Genomic DNA, 16271 nt, shown 5'->3' with positions numbered 1-16271 from the left:
CGCTGGGGTCCCACCAGCTCCTTGGAGTCCCTGATGGCTTCATGGGGTCCCCACCAGCTCTCCAGGGTCCTTGCCATCCCATTGGGGTCCCCACTAGCTCCCTGGGGTCCCACCAGTTCCTTGGGGTCCCCACCAGCTCCTGAGGGACCCACCAGCTCTTTGAGGTCCCCACCATCTTCTCGGGGTCTCTACCAGCTTCTTGGGGTCCTTCTGACTCACTGGGGTCCCCAGCAACTCCTCAGGGTCCCACCAGCCCCATGGGGTCCCACCAGCTCCCTGGGATCCTTGCCATCCCATTGGGGTCCCCAGCAGCTTCCTGGGGTCCCACCAGCTCCTTGGGGTCCCTGATGGCTTCATGGGGTCCCCACCAGCTCCCTGGGGTCCCACCAGCTCTTTGAGGTCCCCGCCATCTCCCCAGGGTCTCCACCAGCTCCCTGGGGTCCTTCTGACTCTCTGGGGTCCCCATCATCTCACCGGGGTCCCACCAGCCCCATGGGGTCCCACCAGGTCCAGGGAGTCCCTGATGGCTTCATGGGGTCCCCACCAGCTCTTTGAGGTCCCCGCCATCTCCCCAGGGTCCCCACCAGCTCCCTGGGGTCTTTCTGACTCTCTGGGGTCCCCATCATCTCACCGGGGTCCCCATCATCTCACCAGGGTCCCCACCAGCTCCCTGGGGTCCCACCAGCTCCTTGGAGTTCCTGATGGCTTCATGGGGTCCCACCAGCCCCATGGGGTCCCACAGCCCCATAGGGTCCCACCAGCTCCTTGGAGTCCCTGATGGCTTCATGGGGTCCCACCAGCCCCATGGGGTCCCCACCAGCTCCTTGGAGTCCCTGATGGCTTCATGGGGTCCCACCAGCCCCATGGGGTCCCCACCAGCTCCTTGGAGTCCCTGATCGCTTCATGGGGTCCCACCAGCTCCCTGAGGTCCCCGCCATCTCCCCAGGGTCCCCCCCAGCCCCCCCGGGGTCCCCCCCGTCCCCCCGGGGGTCCCAACCTGTTCTTGTCGATGATGATGGCGGGGCCGGGGATGGTGTGGTCGCAGGCCAGCTCCTCCAGCAGGAACACCGGCGTCTCCAGGTACCCCTCCTCGAAGTAGCACCGCGTCACCTGCGGGACCCAGCCCCAGGCGGGTCACCCCCCCCCCGCCGGGACACCCCCCTGGGGACCCCCCCCGGGACCCCCCCGTCCTCACCGTCTCCACGCGGGGCGGTTTCCCGCTGGGGGCCAGGGGGGTCTCGCAGCTGATGCCGCTGCTGCCGGTGCCGCGCACCCGCACGTCGTCCACCACCACGGGGCGGTCGGGGATGGTGAAGCCGAACTCCTGCAGGTACCTGCAGCGGGCGCCGGCTGCTGCCGGGGGGCACCGGGAGACCCCCACCCTCACCCCCCCACGGCACCCCGCGGCGGCCATGGGACGGGGATCGCGGTGACGGCATCAGGGATCAGGGTGCAGGGACAGGGAGCGCGGTGCCGGGGTGGGGGATCGTGGCACTGGGATGGGGATCACGGTGATGGGATGGGGGTCACGGTGCCGGGATGGGAGATCGTGGCACTGGGATGGGGGTCTCAGTGCCAGGATGGGGGTCATGGTGCCGGGATGGGGGATTGTGGCACTGGGATGGGGATCATGGTGACGGAATGGGGTCACGGTGACGGGATGGGGGTCACAGTGCTGGGATGGGGGATCATGGCACTGGGATGGGGATCATGGTGACGGGATTGGGATCGTGGTGACAGGATCAGGGATCCCGGTGCCAGGATGGGGATCCCGGTGCTGGGGTAGGGATAGCAGTGCCGGGATGGGGATCATGGCACTGGGATGGGGCAATACAGTGCCAGGATTGGGGATGATGGCACTGGGAACGGGATCGTGGTGCCAGCATGGGGATCATGGTGCCGGGACAGGGATGACAGTGCCAGGACGGGGATCACGGTGCCGGGATGGGGACTGCGGCGCCAGGATAAGGACTGTGGCACTGGGATGGGGACCGTGGCACTGGGATGGGGATTGTGGCACTGGGACTGGGATCGTGGTGCTGGGTCGGGGATCATGGTGCCGGGATGGGGATTGTGGCACTGGGTTGGCGATCGTGGCACTGGGACGGGGATCCTGGTGCTGGGATGGGGATCACAGTGCCGGGATGGGGATTGTGGCACTGGGATAAGGATCATGGCACTGGGACGGGGATCGCGGCGCCGGGACGGGGATAGCGGTGCCGGGACGGGGATGGCGGTGGGGTGGGTTCGGTGGGGATGGCGGTGCGGTGCCGGGGAGCGGGGTCGGGGGGTGGGTGGGGGGGGTCCATACCGGCTGGTGAAGGCGGCGAGGAAGTCCCCGGCGCGGCAGGAGGCCGGCGTGGGCGGGTGGCCCTTGGCCGAGCACATCAGGGCGCAGTCGGTGCCCTCGTAGCGCAGGTGCAGGAACGCTTCCGTGCGGATCCGCTCCCTGCGGGCCGGCCCTCAGCGGCGGAGCGGGGACGACGGGGGGACGGGGACGGGACGGGTCCCCCCAAAAACCCTCAACCCCCGGGGTTTCCCCCGCCGTTGGCCCCCGGCACTCACCCGGCGAAGCCCTGGGCCCGCAGCGCGTGGCGGCACTGCTGCTCCAGCGCGGCCAGGCGCGCGTCCAGCCGGGCGAAGGCGGCCGCCTCGTAGCGCAGGGCGCAGGGCGTCTGCGCCTCGTGCACCACGTCCGCCAGCGCCAGCCCGTAGGCGGAGAGCACCCCGCTGTGCCTGGGGGACACGCGCCCCTGCGGCACCCCGCCGGGACCCCCCGCGGGGCGACACCACGCCCGGCACCCGGGGGCACCCCGAAACCCAGCGCATCCCCCCTGGGGACAGGGGCACCCCAAAACCCAGCACATCCCCCTTGGAACCGGGGCACCCCAAAACCCAGCACCTGGGGGCACCCCCAAATCCAGGAACCCCCCCTGGGGACCAGGGAACCCCCAAATCCAGCACCCGGGGACACCCCCAAATCCAGGAACCCCCCCTGGGGACCAGGGAACCCCCAGACCCGGCACCCGGGGACACCCCCAGACCCGACACCCAGGGACACCCCCCAAACCCAGCACACCCCCGTTGGAACCGGGGCACCCCAAAACCCAGCACCCGGGGGCACCCCCAGACCCAGAAAACCAGGGGCACCCCCAGACCCAGCACCCGGGGGCACCCCCAAATCCAGGAACCCCCCCTGGGGACCAGGGCACCCCCAGACCCCGCACCCGGGGGCACCCCCAGACCCAGCGCATCCTCCCCGGGGGGGGACACCAGAGCCCCCCAACCCCACCCCACCACCCCGGGGTCCGGGAACACCCCGACACCGCCCGGGGGGGGGTCTTTGGGTGCCCCCCCCCCCCCCGGCGTGACCAGCCCACCCCCCACCACCCCCCTCCGGCCCCGTCCGGCATCACCAGCAGAGGGGGGGTCCCCGCGGATCGCCCCCCCCCCCAATTTCATGCACCTACTTGTGGATGAAGACCCTGCTCATGCCCAGGGCGCGGGCGATGGCGCAGGCGTGCTGCCCCCCCGCGCCCCCAAAACACGCCAGCACGTGCCGGGCGGCGTCGTGGCCCCTCGCCTGTTGTGGAGAGGGCGGGGGGGACGGGACACACGGACCGCGGTGACGCCGGCGGCGCCGCCGCCACCGCCATCACCCCCCCCCTGCTCCCCGGCCCCGCCGCCCCACCTGCGTCAGGGCGCGGATGGGCCGGCACATGGCCTCGTTGGCCACCCGCAGGAAGCCCATGGCCACCTCTTCCACCGTGAGGGGCTCGGGGGGGTCGGCGGCGTCAGCGGTGGTGGCGGCCTGGAAAGCCTGGATGCGGGCGGCCATGTCGGCAAACGCCCGCTCGGCCGCCTCCCGGCACAGCGGCTGGTCCTCCCCCGGCCCGAAGATGCGGGGAAAATATTCGGGGAGCAGCCGGCCCAGGCAGAGGTTGGCGTCGGTGACGGTCAGCGGCCCCCCTGCGCCGGGACGGGGACGGGGACACCACGGTGAGCGCAGCGGGCACCGCGGGATGGCCCGCCGCCATCGCCGGAACTCACGGAATCACAGAACCCCGGGATTTTGGGGGTCGGAGGGACCTTCAGAGACCCCCCCGTCCCAGCCCCGGCGGCAGCGGGGTCACCCGGAGCAGGTTGGGTGCGTCCAGGCGGGTTTGGAAGATCTCCAGAGACGGAGACCCCACACCTCTCTGCTGCCCTCGCCCCAAAGACCTTTTTCCTCCTTTTTTTGGCGTTTCCCGTGTCCCAGTTTGTGCCCGTTGCCCCTCGTCCCGGCCCCGGGCACCACCGGGAAGAGCCCGGCCCCGTCCCGCTGCCGCCCCCCCTTGCAGTGTTTATCGGCGCTGACGAGACCCCCCCTCGCTCGTCTTTTTTCCAGGCTGAAGAGACCCAAATCCCTCGGCCCTTCCTCAGCACAGAGACGCTCCCGGCCCTCGTCATCCTCGCGGCCCCCGCCGGACTCTCCCCAGCAGTTCCCCGTCCCGCCGCAACTGGGGGGCCCGGCACCGGCCCCAGTGCTCCAGCTGTGGCCCCCCCAGGGCAGGGCAGAGCAGAGCGGGAGGATGAACCTCCCCCCGCCTGCCGGCCACGCTCTGCTCCGTGCCCCCCAGGAGACCGTTGGCCGCGTCGGCCACGAGGGCACGTCGCCGGCCCCCGGGCAACTTGGTGTCCCCCAGGACTCCCAGGTCTCCCCGCAGAGCTGGTTCCCAGCGGGTCCCCCCGGCCCGGCCCGGTCCCTGGGGCTGTTCCCCCCCCGGCAGGACCCTGCCCTGGCCCCCGGGGACCCTCCCGAGGTCCCTCCGGCCCGGCCCCGTCCCGCTGGCGGGTGGCACGACCTCCTGGGGGGGGTCCCCGGCGCCGACTCCCGGCCACCAGCGCTGGCCACGGGCCTCCAGCCGTCGCCGGCCGCCGCCGGCTGAGCTGGTCCCCAGCCCCCCAGCTCCAGCCCCCAGCCCTTCCCCAGCCCCCTCCCTGCCCCTCACCCACCCCCGCGTCCCCAGCGTCCCCTCAGGGTGCTGGGGGGGACGGTGAGCTCCGGGAGAGGGGACGCCGGGGGGGGGGGGGTCCGCCCAGAAGCCGCCCCACCGGCAGGTTCCTCACCCCACCGTCCCCACGCCCGCAGCCTCAGCCCCCCCGGCCACGGCTTGGTGGCCCCCGGCCACGGCTCGTCCCCCCGGCAGTGGCTTGTCCCCCCACCAGGGAAGGGGGGGTGTGGGGGTCCGGGCCGCAGGTGAATTTTGGGGGGTTCCCCCCCCCTCCCGACTCACCCTTTCGGTAACAGGCAGGACCCGGGTGGGCACCGGCCGACTCGGGGCCGACCACGTAGAGCCCGGACCTGGTGGCGAGAGGCCGGTGGGAGCGGGAGGCCGGTGGCCGTGCCGTCGCCGAGCCCCCCACCACCACCACCACCCCCCCACACACCCCCCCCGCGCCGTTACCGGGGACCGGGACCCCCCCCCCCGTGTCCGAGCCCACCTGAAGAAGAGGCGGGAGCCGCCGCCGGCCGCCACGGTGTTGATGTCGAGCTGGGGCGCCTGGATGGCCACGCCGGCCGTGCTGGCCTCGAAGACGTGCTCGAACTCGCCCGCGTAGCGGCTCACGTCCGTCGAGGTGCCTTTTTTGGGGGGGGGGGTGGTGGGGGGGGGGTGGATCGGCACCTGCCGCCCGCTGCAGGACCCCCCACACCCCGCCGGGACAACCCCGGGGACACGGGCGCCCCCGGACCCAGCACCGGGGACACCCCCAGACCCAAATCACATCCCCCCGGGGACTGGGGCACCCCCAGACCCAGCACCGGGGGCACCCCCAGACCCAAATCACATCCCCCCGGGGACTGGGGCACCCCCAGACCCAAATCACACCCCTCTTGGGACTGGGCACCCCCACACCCAGCACCCAGAGCACCCCCAGACCCAAATCACATCCCCCTGGGGACTGGGGCACCCCCAAAACCAGCACCCAGAGCACCCCCAGACCCAAATCACTCCCCTCTTGGGACTGGGCACCCCCAGACCCAGCACCAGGGACACCCCCAGACCCAAATCACGTCCCCCCGGGCACTGGGGCACCCCCAAAACCAGCACCCAGAGCACCCCCAGACCCAAATCACTCCCCTCTTGGGACTGGGCACCCCCAGACCCAGCACCAGGGACACCCCCAGACCCAAATCACGTCCCCCTGGGGACTGGGGCACCCCCAAAACCAGCACCCAGAGCACCCCCAGACCCAAATCACGTCCCCCCGGGCACTGGGGCACCCCCAGACCCAAATTACACCCCTCTTGGGACCAAGGCACCCCCAGACACAGCATTGGGGGCACCCCCAGACCCAAATCACATCTCTCTTGGGACCAAGGCACCCTCAGACACAGCACCCAGAGCACCCCCAGACCCAAATCACGTCCCCCTGGGGACCGGGGCACCCCCAAACCCAGCACCCAGAGCACCCCCAGACCCAAATCACGCCCCCCCGGGGACTGGGCACCCCCAGACCCAGCACCAGGGTCACCCCCAGACCCAAATCACATCCCCCTGGGGACCGGGGCACCCCCACACCCAGCACTGGGGGCACCCCCAGACCCAAATCATGTCCCTCTGGGGACTGGGGCACCCCCAGACCCAAATCACACCCCTCTTGGGACCAAGGCACCCCCAGACACAGCATTGGGGGCACCCCCAGACCCAAATCACAACCCCAGGGACCCGGGCACCCCCAGACCCAGCACTGGGGGCCCCCCCAGACCCAAATCACACCCCTCTTGGGACCAAGGCACCCCCAGACCCAGCACCGGGGGCACCCCCAGACCCAAATCACGTCCCCCCGGGGACTGTGGCACCCCCAAACCCAGCACATTCCCCCCCACCCTGCCGGGACCCCCACCCCGCTGGGACCCCCGCCCCCGCGTCGCCCCCCCCGCGGGTGCCCCGCTGACCTCCCATGTCGAAGCCGATGACGGGCTGGCCGCCCTGGCACCCGTAGGTGGTGACGGCGTAGCCCACCACCCCCCCGGCCGGCCCCGAGAGGATGGCGCGGGCCCCCCCGAACTGCTCCATGGGGGTCAGCCCCCCGTCCGAGCGCATGAACAGCACCGGCACCCCCTGCGGGAGGGGGCACGCGTCGGGGAGGGGGCCACGGTGGGACCGGCACCCACGGGGGGGCACGGGGCAGGGGGGGGTGGGGGCTGCTGGGGGGCCAGGGGGATGGGTGCCCACGGGGGGGTCCCGGTGGGATGGGCGCCCATGGGGGGGTCTCCTGGTGGGATGGCTGCCCATGGGATGGGGTCCTGGTGGGATGGGTGTCCATGGAGGGGGGGCGGGTCTTGGTGGGATGGGTGCTATTGGGGGTCCCAGTGGGATGGCTGCCCATGGGGGGGTCTCCTGGTGGGATGGGTGTCCATGGAGGGGGGGGGGGTCTTGGTGGGATGGGTGCTATTGGGGGTCCCAGTGGGATGGGTGTCCATGGAGGGGGGGGGGGTCTTGGTGGGATGGGTGCTATTGGGGGTCCCAGTGCGATGGGTGCCCATGGGGGGGGTCCCGGTGGGATGGGTGCCCATGGGGGGGTCTCCTGGTGGGATGGGTGCCCATGGGGGGGTTCCCGGTGGGATGGGCGCCCATGGGGGGGTCTCCTGGTGGGATGGCTGCCCATGGGATGGGGTCCTGGTGGGATGGGTGCCCATGGGGGGGTCTCCTGGTGGGATGGGTGTCCATGGGATGGGGTCCTGGTGGGATGGGTGCCCATGGGGGGGTCTCCTGGTGGGATGGGTGCCCATGGGATGGGGTCCTGGTGGGATGGGTGCTATTGGGGGGGTCTCCTGGTGGGATGGGCGCCCATGGGGGGGGTTCCCGGTGGGATGGGCGCCCATGGGGGGGTCTCCTGGTGGGATGGGTGCCCATGGGATGGGGTCCTGGTGGGATGGGCGCCCATGGGGGGGTCTCCTGGTGAGATGGGCGCCCATGGGGGGGGTTCCCGGTGGGATGGGTGCCAGCGCGGGGGTCCCGGTGGAATGGGCACCCATGGGGGGGGGTTCCCGGCGGGATGGGTGCCAGCGCGGGGGTCCCGCGGGGGTGTCCGTCTCACCTCCAGCTGGTTGCGGAAGCCGCGGAGGAAGCTCTGGAGGTAGCGGTGGATGCAGGGGGTGAGGTAGGCGTCGGCGCAGGCCGTGTAACCGCGCGGCACCGCTCGCACCATGCCGGCCACCGCCGAGGAGAGGGAGACGTGCCGGAACCCCAGCTCCCGCGCCAGCGCCCCGACCTGCTCCTCGTGGCCCGGCCAGCTGCCGGCACAGCGGGGACGGCGTCGGGCGCGGGGGCACGGCCGCGGCCCCCCAGCCTGGGTGTCCCCTCCATGTGTGTGTCCCCCCCTCCATGTGTGTGTCCCCCCCCGGCCCCGGACTCACGCGTAGGAGTGGAGCAGCAGCACGGCCAGGCTGCGGATGCCGCGGGCCAGGACCCCCTCCAGCGCCTGCCGCAGCCCCCCCAGGTCCAGCGGCCGCTGCAGCAGCAGAGACGTCCCCGTGGAGCCTGGGGACACAGCGGGGGGGGGGGCACCCATTGATGGGGGAGGGGGGCGGGTCTGGTGGGGTGGGGGCTGCTGGGGGTCCCCATGGGATGGGTGCCCATGGCGGGGTCCCAGTGGGATGGGGGCTACTGGGGGTCCCGGTGGGGTGGGGGCTGCTGGGGGTCCCCATGGGATGGGTGCCCATGGGGGGGGTCCCGGTGGGATGGGTGCCCATGGGGGTCCCGGTGGGGTGGGGGCTGCTGGGGGTCCCGGTGGGATGGGTGCCCATGGCGGGGTCCCAGTGGGATGGGTGCCCATGGGGGGTCCCGGTGGGGTGGGGGCTGCTGGGGGTCCCGGTGGGATGGGTGTCCATGGGGGGGGTGTCCCGGTGGGATGGGTGCCCATGGGGGGTCCCGGTGAGATGGGGGCTACTGGGGGTCCCGGTGGGATGGGTGCCCATGGGGGTCCCGGTGGGGTGGGGGCTGCTGGGGGTCCCGGTGGGATGGGTGCCCATGGGGGGTCCCGGTGGGGTGGGGGCTGCTGGGGGTCCCGGTGGGATGGGTGTCCATGGGGGGTCCCGGTGGGGTGGGGGCTGCTGGGGGTCCCGGTGGGATGGGTGTCCATGGGGGGTCCTGGTGGGGTGGGGGCTGCTGGGGGGTTCCGGGCAGGATGGGCACCCATGGGGGGGGTCCCAGTGGGATGGGTGCCCATGGGGGTCCCGGTGGGGTGGGGGGTGCTGGGGGGCACAGTGGGATGGGTGTCCATGGGGGGGGGTCCCGGTGGGATGGGTGTCCATGGTGGGGGGGAGGGGGTCCTGGTGGTACGGGCACCCACTGGGGGGGTCTCAGTGGGACGGCCACTGCTGGGGTCCTGGGTGGGATGGGTGTCCAAGGGGGGGGTGTCCCGGTGGGATGGGTGTCCATGGGGGGGTGTCCCGGTGGGATGGGTGCCCACGAGGGGGGTCCCGGTGGGACGGGTGCCCCCCGAGAGGTGCCGATGGGACGGGCTGTCCCCGGCGGCCGCCGCCGCCCCCCCGCCCCATGGCGGGGTTGGGGTGGGTGTGGGGGGGTCCCCACCTTCCAGCAGCGGGAGGGTGTCGCTCCCCGGCAGGCGGCAGCCGGGCTGGTGGGGGATGAGCCGCTCGTCCACCTCGATCACCTCCTCGTACAGCACCTCGGGCACCGCCACCTCCTGCGGGGGACGGGGACGGGCACCTCACCGGGGGGCCACCGCCGCGCCCCCCAACCCCCCCCCCAACAGCCCCGGCCACCGCCGCCGCGGCCGCTGGCAGCCGTCCGGCCGGGGGTGGCACATGGCCGGGGGGGGGTGACACGTGGCCCGAGGGGGTGGCACGTGGCCGTGGCCGGAGCCCAGCGGCCGCCCACGGGACGCGGCAACGGGATCCGGGGACGTCCCGCCACCCGCCAAGGACGTCCGCGGCGGGCAGAGGACACGGCGCGGCCCAACGTGCCGGCGTGGCCCGGGGACGCCCGGACAGCCCCGAGGGGGACGGCGGTCACGGGGACGCGCCAGCCCCGGCACGCGCGGCGTGGGTTGTGGGGGGGACGCCGAGGCTGGAGGGGGACGGTCACGGGGACGGGACAGCCCGGGTCCGGGCGGTTGTGGGTCACGGGGGGTGGCCCGAGACGGAGCGTGCGGGACAAAGGACGTGGCACCCGGGACAGTGTGGGTCACGAGGACGTGCCACCTCCATCCTAGAATGTGTGGGTCAGGGGGATGTGCCACCATAACTGTGGATGGTGTGGGTCACGGGGACGTGCCACCACAGCCCTGGATGTTGTGGGTCACAGGGACATGGCACCCTGAGCCTGGACGGTGTGGGTCACGGGGACGTGCCACCCCAATCCTGGAGAGTGTGGGTCACGGGGACGTGCCACCTCCACCCTAGAAGGTGTGGGTCAGGGGGATGTGCCAGCAAGACCCTGGATGGTGTGGGTCACGGGGACACGCCACCTCCACCCCAGAATGTGTGGGTCACGGGGACGTGCCACCGTAACTGTGGATGGTGTGGGTCATGGGGACGTGCCACCCCAATCCTGGAGAGTGTGGGTCAGGGGGTCGTGCCACCTCCACCCTAGAAGGTGTGGGTCACGGGGACATGCCACCGTAACTGTGGATGGTGTGGGTCACAGAGACGTGCCACCTCCGCCCTAGAATGTGTGGGTCAGGGGGATGTGCCACCATAACTGTGGATGGTGTGGGTCACGGGGATGTGCCACCCCAATCCTGGAGAGTGTGGGTCACGGGGACGTGTCACCTCCACCCTAGAAGGTGTGGGTCAGGGGGATGTGCCAGCAAGACCCTGGATGGTGTGGGTCACGGGGACGTGCCACCTCCACCCCAGAATGTGTGGGTCACGGGGACGTGCCACCGTAACTGTGGATGGTGTGGGTCAGGGGGACGTGCCACCTCCACCCTAGAAGGTGTGGGTCAGGGGGATGTGCCACCATAACTGTGGATGATGTGGGTCACAGGGACGTGCCACCCCAATCCTGGAGAGTGTGGGTCACGGGGACGTGCCACCTCCACCCTAGAAGGTGTGGGTCATGGGGACGTGCCACCGTAACTGTGGATGGTGTGGGTCACGGGGACACGCCACCTCCACCCCAGAATGTGTGGGTCACAGGGACGTGCCACCGTAACTGTGGATGGTGTGGGTCACGGGGACGTGCCACCGTAACTGTGGATGGTGTGGGTCATGGGGACGTGCCACCTCCACCCTAGAAGGTGTGGGTCAGGGGGACGTGCCACTGTAACTGTGGATGGTGTGGGTCACAGGGACGTGCCACCTCCACCCTAGAAGGTGTGGGTCACAGGGACGTGCCACCTCCACCCTAGAAGGTGTGGGTCACGGGGACGTGCCACCCCGGCCCTGGGTGTTGTGGGCCCCGGGGCCGCGCGCCGGTGCGGGTGCCGCGGGGTTGCCACCGCGCGGGGCCTCACCAGGTCGAAGATGTGGGGCCGGGCCTGGTTGCCGATGTGGAGCAGGTCGCGGAAGCCGCGGGTGACCAGCAGGGCCAGGCGCTCGCCCCGGCGCTCCAGCAGCGCGTTGGTGGCCACCGTGGTGCCCATGCGGATCCACTCGATGCCGGAGGTGTCCAGGGGCTCGTCCCGCGGCACCGGCACCCCCAGCTCCTGCGGCACCGCCCGCCTCAGCCCACGGCCCCACGGCGGCCCCCGGCCCCACAGGGGACACCCCATGGTCCCACCATGGACCCCAGCCCCACGGGGGACACCCCATGGTCCCACCATGGACCCCAGCCCCACGGTCCCACTGCGGCCCCCAGCCCCACAGGGGACACCCCATGGTCCCCCCACGGACACCCAGCCCCATGGTCCCACCACAGACCTCAGCCCCACCACAGACCCCCATGGTCCCCCCACGGATGCCCAGCCCCACGGTCCCACCACAGACCCCAGCCCCATGGTCCCACCATGGGCCTCAGCCCCACAGGGGACACCCCATGGTCCCCCCACAGACGCCCAGCCCCATGGTCCCACCACAGACCTCAGCCCCACCACAGACCCCCATGGTCCCCCCACAGATCCCCAGCCCCATGGACCGCCAGCCCCACCACAGATCCTCAGCCCCACAGCTCCACCACAGACACCCCCCCTCCCCAGCCCCACCATGGACCCCCACGGTCCCACCACGGACCCTCAGCCCCACTGCGAACCCCCAGCTCCACCACGGATCCCCAGCCCCATGGTCCCACCACGGACCCCCAGCCCCAGCATGGACCGCCCCCCCCAGCCCCACACCTCCTCCACCGCAGACCCCCAGCCCCACTGCGGACCCCCAGCCCACCACCCCACCAGTGGTCTGTGGGGGGGGGTCCGGGACGGAGGGGGCTGCCCCAGCCCTGGGAGGGGGCACCGGGGGGGGGCTGGCCGGGGGGGCTGGGGCACGGGGGTCCTGGGGGGGGTCTCAGACAGGGTCCTGTGGGGCGCCAGTGGGGAGGGTCCCACGGGCGCCGCAGGAGGAGATCCAAGGGGGATGGAGGGTCTCGGGGGGGGGCCTGGGGGGGTGGCCCTGAGGGAGCCCCAGAGGGGCCAGGGGGGTCTCGGGGGGGGCTCAGGAGGGTCCTGGGGGGGAGCCCCTGAGGGAAGGAGCCCAGGGGAGCCCGGGGGTCCCAAGGGAGGGTCCCGGGGGGTGTTGGGGGTGTCCCTGGCGTGTCTCATGGGGGGAGTCCTGGGGTTGGGGGGGGGTCCCGGGAGGCGTCCCAGGGTCCTGGGGGGGTTTCAGGGGTGTCACGGGGGGCCCCGGTGGTGTCTCGGGGGTGCCCCAGGGGGTCTCGGCTGTCCCGGGGGGTGGGTCCTGTGGGAGGGTCCTGGGGGTGTCCCGGGGGTGTCCCAGGGGTTCCGGGGGTGTCCTGAGGGTCCTGGGGGTCCCGGCGGTCCCGGGGGTGTCCCGGGGGGTCCCAGAGGGGTTCCTGGAGGTGTTCCGGGGGGTCCCGGGGGGTCCGGGGGTTCCAGGTCCCGGGGGGGCGGGGGTGGTCCTGGGGGTGTACTGGGGGTGTCCCGAGGGTCCTGGGGCTCCCGGTGCTATCCCGGGGGTGTCCCGGAGGGGTCCCGGTGCTGTCCTGGGGGGGTCCCGGGGGGGCTCCTGATAGCGTCCTCGGGGTCCCGGGTGTCCCCGGAGGGTGTCCCGAGGGTGTCCCGAGGGTCCGGGGGGTCCCGGGGGTGTCCCGGTGGGGTCCCGGTGCTGTCCCGGGGGCGTCCCGGGGGTCCCTCCGGCCGCACCTCCTCCAGGACACGGCGGATGCCCTCGGTGGGGGCGTCTCGGTACCCCGGGTCCTCGGAGAGCAGCTTGAGGACGCGGACGCGGCCGCCGGGGCAGCGGGCGAAGACGTCGGTGAAGGTGCCGCCGCGATCGATGGCGAACTGGAACCCGCGGGGGGGGTCCGACGACGCCGCCGCCGCCGCCGCCATGGCGGGACCGGAGGGAACCGGGCGGCTCCGGGACGTTACCGGAAGGCTCGGGGGCGGCACCGATCGATAGGGATCGATAGGGATCGACAGCGATCGATAGGGATCGACAGCGATCGGGAACGACCCTCCCGCCCGGGCAGCGGCGAGCACCGGCCCGAGGGGGCGTGGCCTGGGAGGGGGGCGGCTCCGCTGGGGGCGTGGCCGGGGGCGTGGTCTCGGAGGGAGGCGTGACCTGCGACTGAGAGGCGTGGCCTATGGCTGGGGGCGTGGCCTTGGGTTGGGAGGCGTGGCCTGAGCCTGGGAGGCGTGGTCTGGGTGGGGGCGTGGTCTCTGCGGGGGCGTGGCCGGGGCCCGGGGAGGAGCGGCTTGTCCCCCCGCGCGGTGCACGCCGGGAGCCGTGTTCCCCGCGCGGTGCACGCCGGGAGCCGTGTTCCCCGCGCGGTGCACGCCGGGAGCCGTAGTCCCCGGTGCCGGTGGGTCCGGTAAGATGGCGGCGGCGGAGCTGCTGTCGGACGAGGGGTACCGGGCGGACGGACGGCGGCCCGCCGAGCTCCGCAAGGTGCGGGCCCGCATGGGGGTGTTCGAGCAGGCCGACGGCTCGGCCTACATCGAGCAGGGCAACACCAAGGCGCTGGCCGTGGTCTACGGCCCGCACGAGGTGAGCGGCGGCGGACACCGGGCCCTCCCGCCCCCGGGCACCCACCCGGGGACCCCCATCCATCGGGAGCGCGGGGGTCCGGGCCCCCCCCCCCACCGGGGTCTCCCCCGTCTCGGCCCCCCCCCCCCAACCCGGTTTTTCCTCCCCCGCTCCCTCCATTCCCCCGTTCCCCCGGTTCCGGTGTCCCCCCCCTCCCCCGACGCCCCCCACCCGTTACCGGTGCCCCCCCAGTTCCTGGTGCCCCTTCCCCCCCCCAGTTACCTGTTACCGTCCCCCAGCTCGGCCCCCCCATTCTTTGGTGTGTCTCCCGGTTCCCCCTCCCTCCCCCCGCCATTACCGGCCCCCCCCATTCCCGGTTCCTTCCCCCCCCCCCCCGCCATTACCGCCCCCCCCCATTCCCGGTGACCCCCCCCCCCCCGTTCCCTGTTCCCATTCCCGCTCCCCATCTTGTCCCCCCCATTCCCTGCTTCCCCCATTTCCAGTGCCCCCCCCCATTCCCTGCTTCCCCCGTTCCCGGTGCCCCCCCGCTGCTACCGTCCCCCTCCGTTCCCGTTGCCCCCCCCGCCATTACTGTCCCCCACCCACCCCGGTGCCCCCCCCCGTTACCTGTCCCCGCTCCCCATCTTGCTCCCGCTGTCCCCCCGCCATTGCTGTTCCCCCCCCCCCATTACCTGTTCCCGTTCCCCATCTCAGCCCCCCCCATTCCCTGGCTCCCCCGTTCCCGGTGCCCCCCCCCTGCTGCCGTCCCCCTCCGTTCCCGGGGCCCCCCCTGCCATTACTGTGTCGTGTGTGCCCCCCCCCTCCATTACCTGTTCCCGTTCCCCATCTCAGCCCCCCCCATTCCCTGGTTCCCCCCTTTGCGGTGCCCCCCCCCCACCCCCCGTTACCCGTCCCCGCTCCCCATCCTGCTCCCGCTGGTCCCCCCCCCTCACCGTTGCCGTCCCCCCCCCGTCCCCCAGATGCGGGGCTCCCGCAGCAAGGCGCTGCCGGACCGGGCGCTGGTGCACTGCCGCTACAGCCTGGCCACCTTCAGCACGGGGGAGCGGCGGCGGCGGCCCCCCCACGGCGACCGGCAGTCGGCCGAGCTGGCCCTGCAGCTCCAGCAGACCTTCGAGGCCGCCATCCTCACCCACCTCTACCCCCGCTCCCAGATCGACATCTACGTCCAGGTGACCGGGGCGGGGGGACACGGGGACGCGTGGCGGGACACGGGGACACGCTACGGGTGCCGGGGCAGGGGGGGGGAGTCTCTCACCCAAGCCTCTGCCCCCCCCTCCCCGACCAGATCCTACAAGCCGACGGCGGCAACTACTGCGCCGGCGTCAACGCGGCCACGCTGGCGGTGATGGACGCCGGCATCCCCATGCGGGACTACGTCTGCGCCAGCACGGCCGGCCTGGCCGAGGACACGCCGCTGGCCGACCTCAGCTCGCCCGAGGAGGCGGCCGGCGGCCCGCGGCTAGTGCTGGCCCTGCTGCCGGCCACGGGGCAGATGGCCCTGCTGCAGCTCAGCGCCCGGCTGCACCAGGAGCGGCTGGAGGCGGCGCTGGAGGCGGCGGGGCAGGCGTGCCGGGCGCTGCACGCCGTGCTGGACCGCGTGGTGCGGCAGCGGCTGCGGGAGGTGACGGCGGCGCTCGGGGACTGAGCCACGACGGGCACCGGCAGCGCCTGAGACAGAACGGGCACCGGCGGCGGGGACACGGGGCTGGCAGGGACGCCGGGGGGCACCCCTGTGAGCCCCGGGGCAATAAAGGTCTGCCGTGGTGTGCCATCCTGCGCCGTGTGCCACCCTGCGCCATCCTGTGCCGTGTGCCATCCTGTGCCATGCCACATGCCACGCCATGTGCCACCATGTGCCATGCCACGTGCCATCCTGCACCCTGTGCCATGCCATGTGCCGCCCTGTGCCATGCCACATGCCATGCCGTGTGCCAGCCTGTGCCATGCCATGTGCCATCCTGTGCCATGCCATGTACCGCCCTGTGCCATGCCACGTGCCATGCCATGTGCCATCTTGTGCCACATGCCATCCCATGCCACGCCACATGCCATCCTGTGCCCCGTGCCATGCACACACCAGTGACAGGGATTTGCCGGCGCGGGTGAGGAACTGGCTGGTGGCCGCACTCCAAGGGTTGCCACGAAGACGCCGACG

At 72.6% G+C, this 16271-nt stretch overlaps 2 protein-coding genes across 2 annotated transcripts in view; one reads left to right on the top strand and one right to left on the bottom strand.

The window, feature by feature from the left end:
• The window catches only part of OPLAH (5-oxoprolinase, ATP-hydrolysing), a 32477-nt gene extending 18839 nt beyond the window's left edge, over window positions 1-13638 (bottom strand). The window contains 14 exon segments of the mRNA XM_074578087.1: window positions 998-1110; window positions 1196-1334; window positions 2312-2449; window positions 2566-2736; window positions 3471-3583; window positions 3692-3969; window positions 5277-5344; window positions 5485-5623; window positions 6941-7106; window positions 8086-8281; window positions 8405-8528; window positions 9582-9696; window positions 11470-11661; window positions 13270-13638. Of these exon segments, the coding sequence (XP_074434188.1) occupies window positions 998-1110; window positions 1196-1334; window positions 2312-2449; window positions 2566-2736; window positions 3471-3583; window positions 3692-3969; window positions 5277-5344; window positions 5485-5623; window positions 6941-7106; window positions 8086-8281; window positions 8405-8528; window positions 9582-9696; window positions 11470-11661; window positions 13270-13458 (2141 nt within the window). The 5' untranslated portion in view covers window positions 13459-13638.
• A 208-nt stretch (window positions 13639-13846) lies between these two features.
• EXOSC4 (exosome component 4) lies at window positions 13847-15887 on the top strand. The gene is made up of 3 exons (XM_074578112.1): window positions 13847-14116; window positions 15076-15285; window positions 15402-15887. Exons 1-3 carry the CDS (start codon window positions 13946-13948, stop codon window positions 15759-15761), a joined length of 741 nt encoding a protein of 246 aa, XP_074434213.1. The 5' UTR covers window positions 13847-13945; the 3' UTR covers window positions 15762-15887.
• Window positions 15888-16271: the final 384 nt, after the last annotated feature.

The sequence above is a fragment of the Larus michahellis genome, chromosome 2, assembly GCF_964199755.1.
Source record: "Larus michahellis chromosome 2, bLarMic1.1, whole genome shotgun sequence".
Taxonomy (NCBI): domain Eukaryota; kingdom Metazoa; phylum Chordata; class Aves; order Charadriiformes; family Laridae; genus Larus; species Larus michahellis.
The sequence above is the reverse complement of the archived record's forward strand: the minus strand, read 5'-3'. Positions and strand labels throughout refer to the sequence as shown.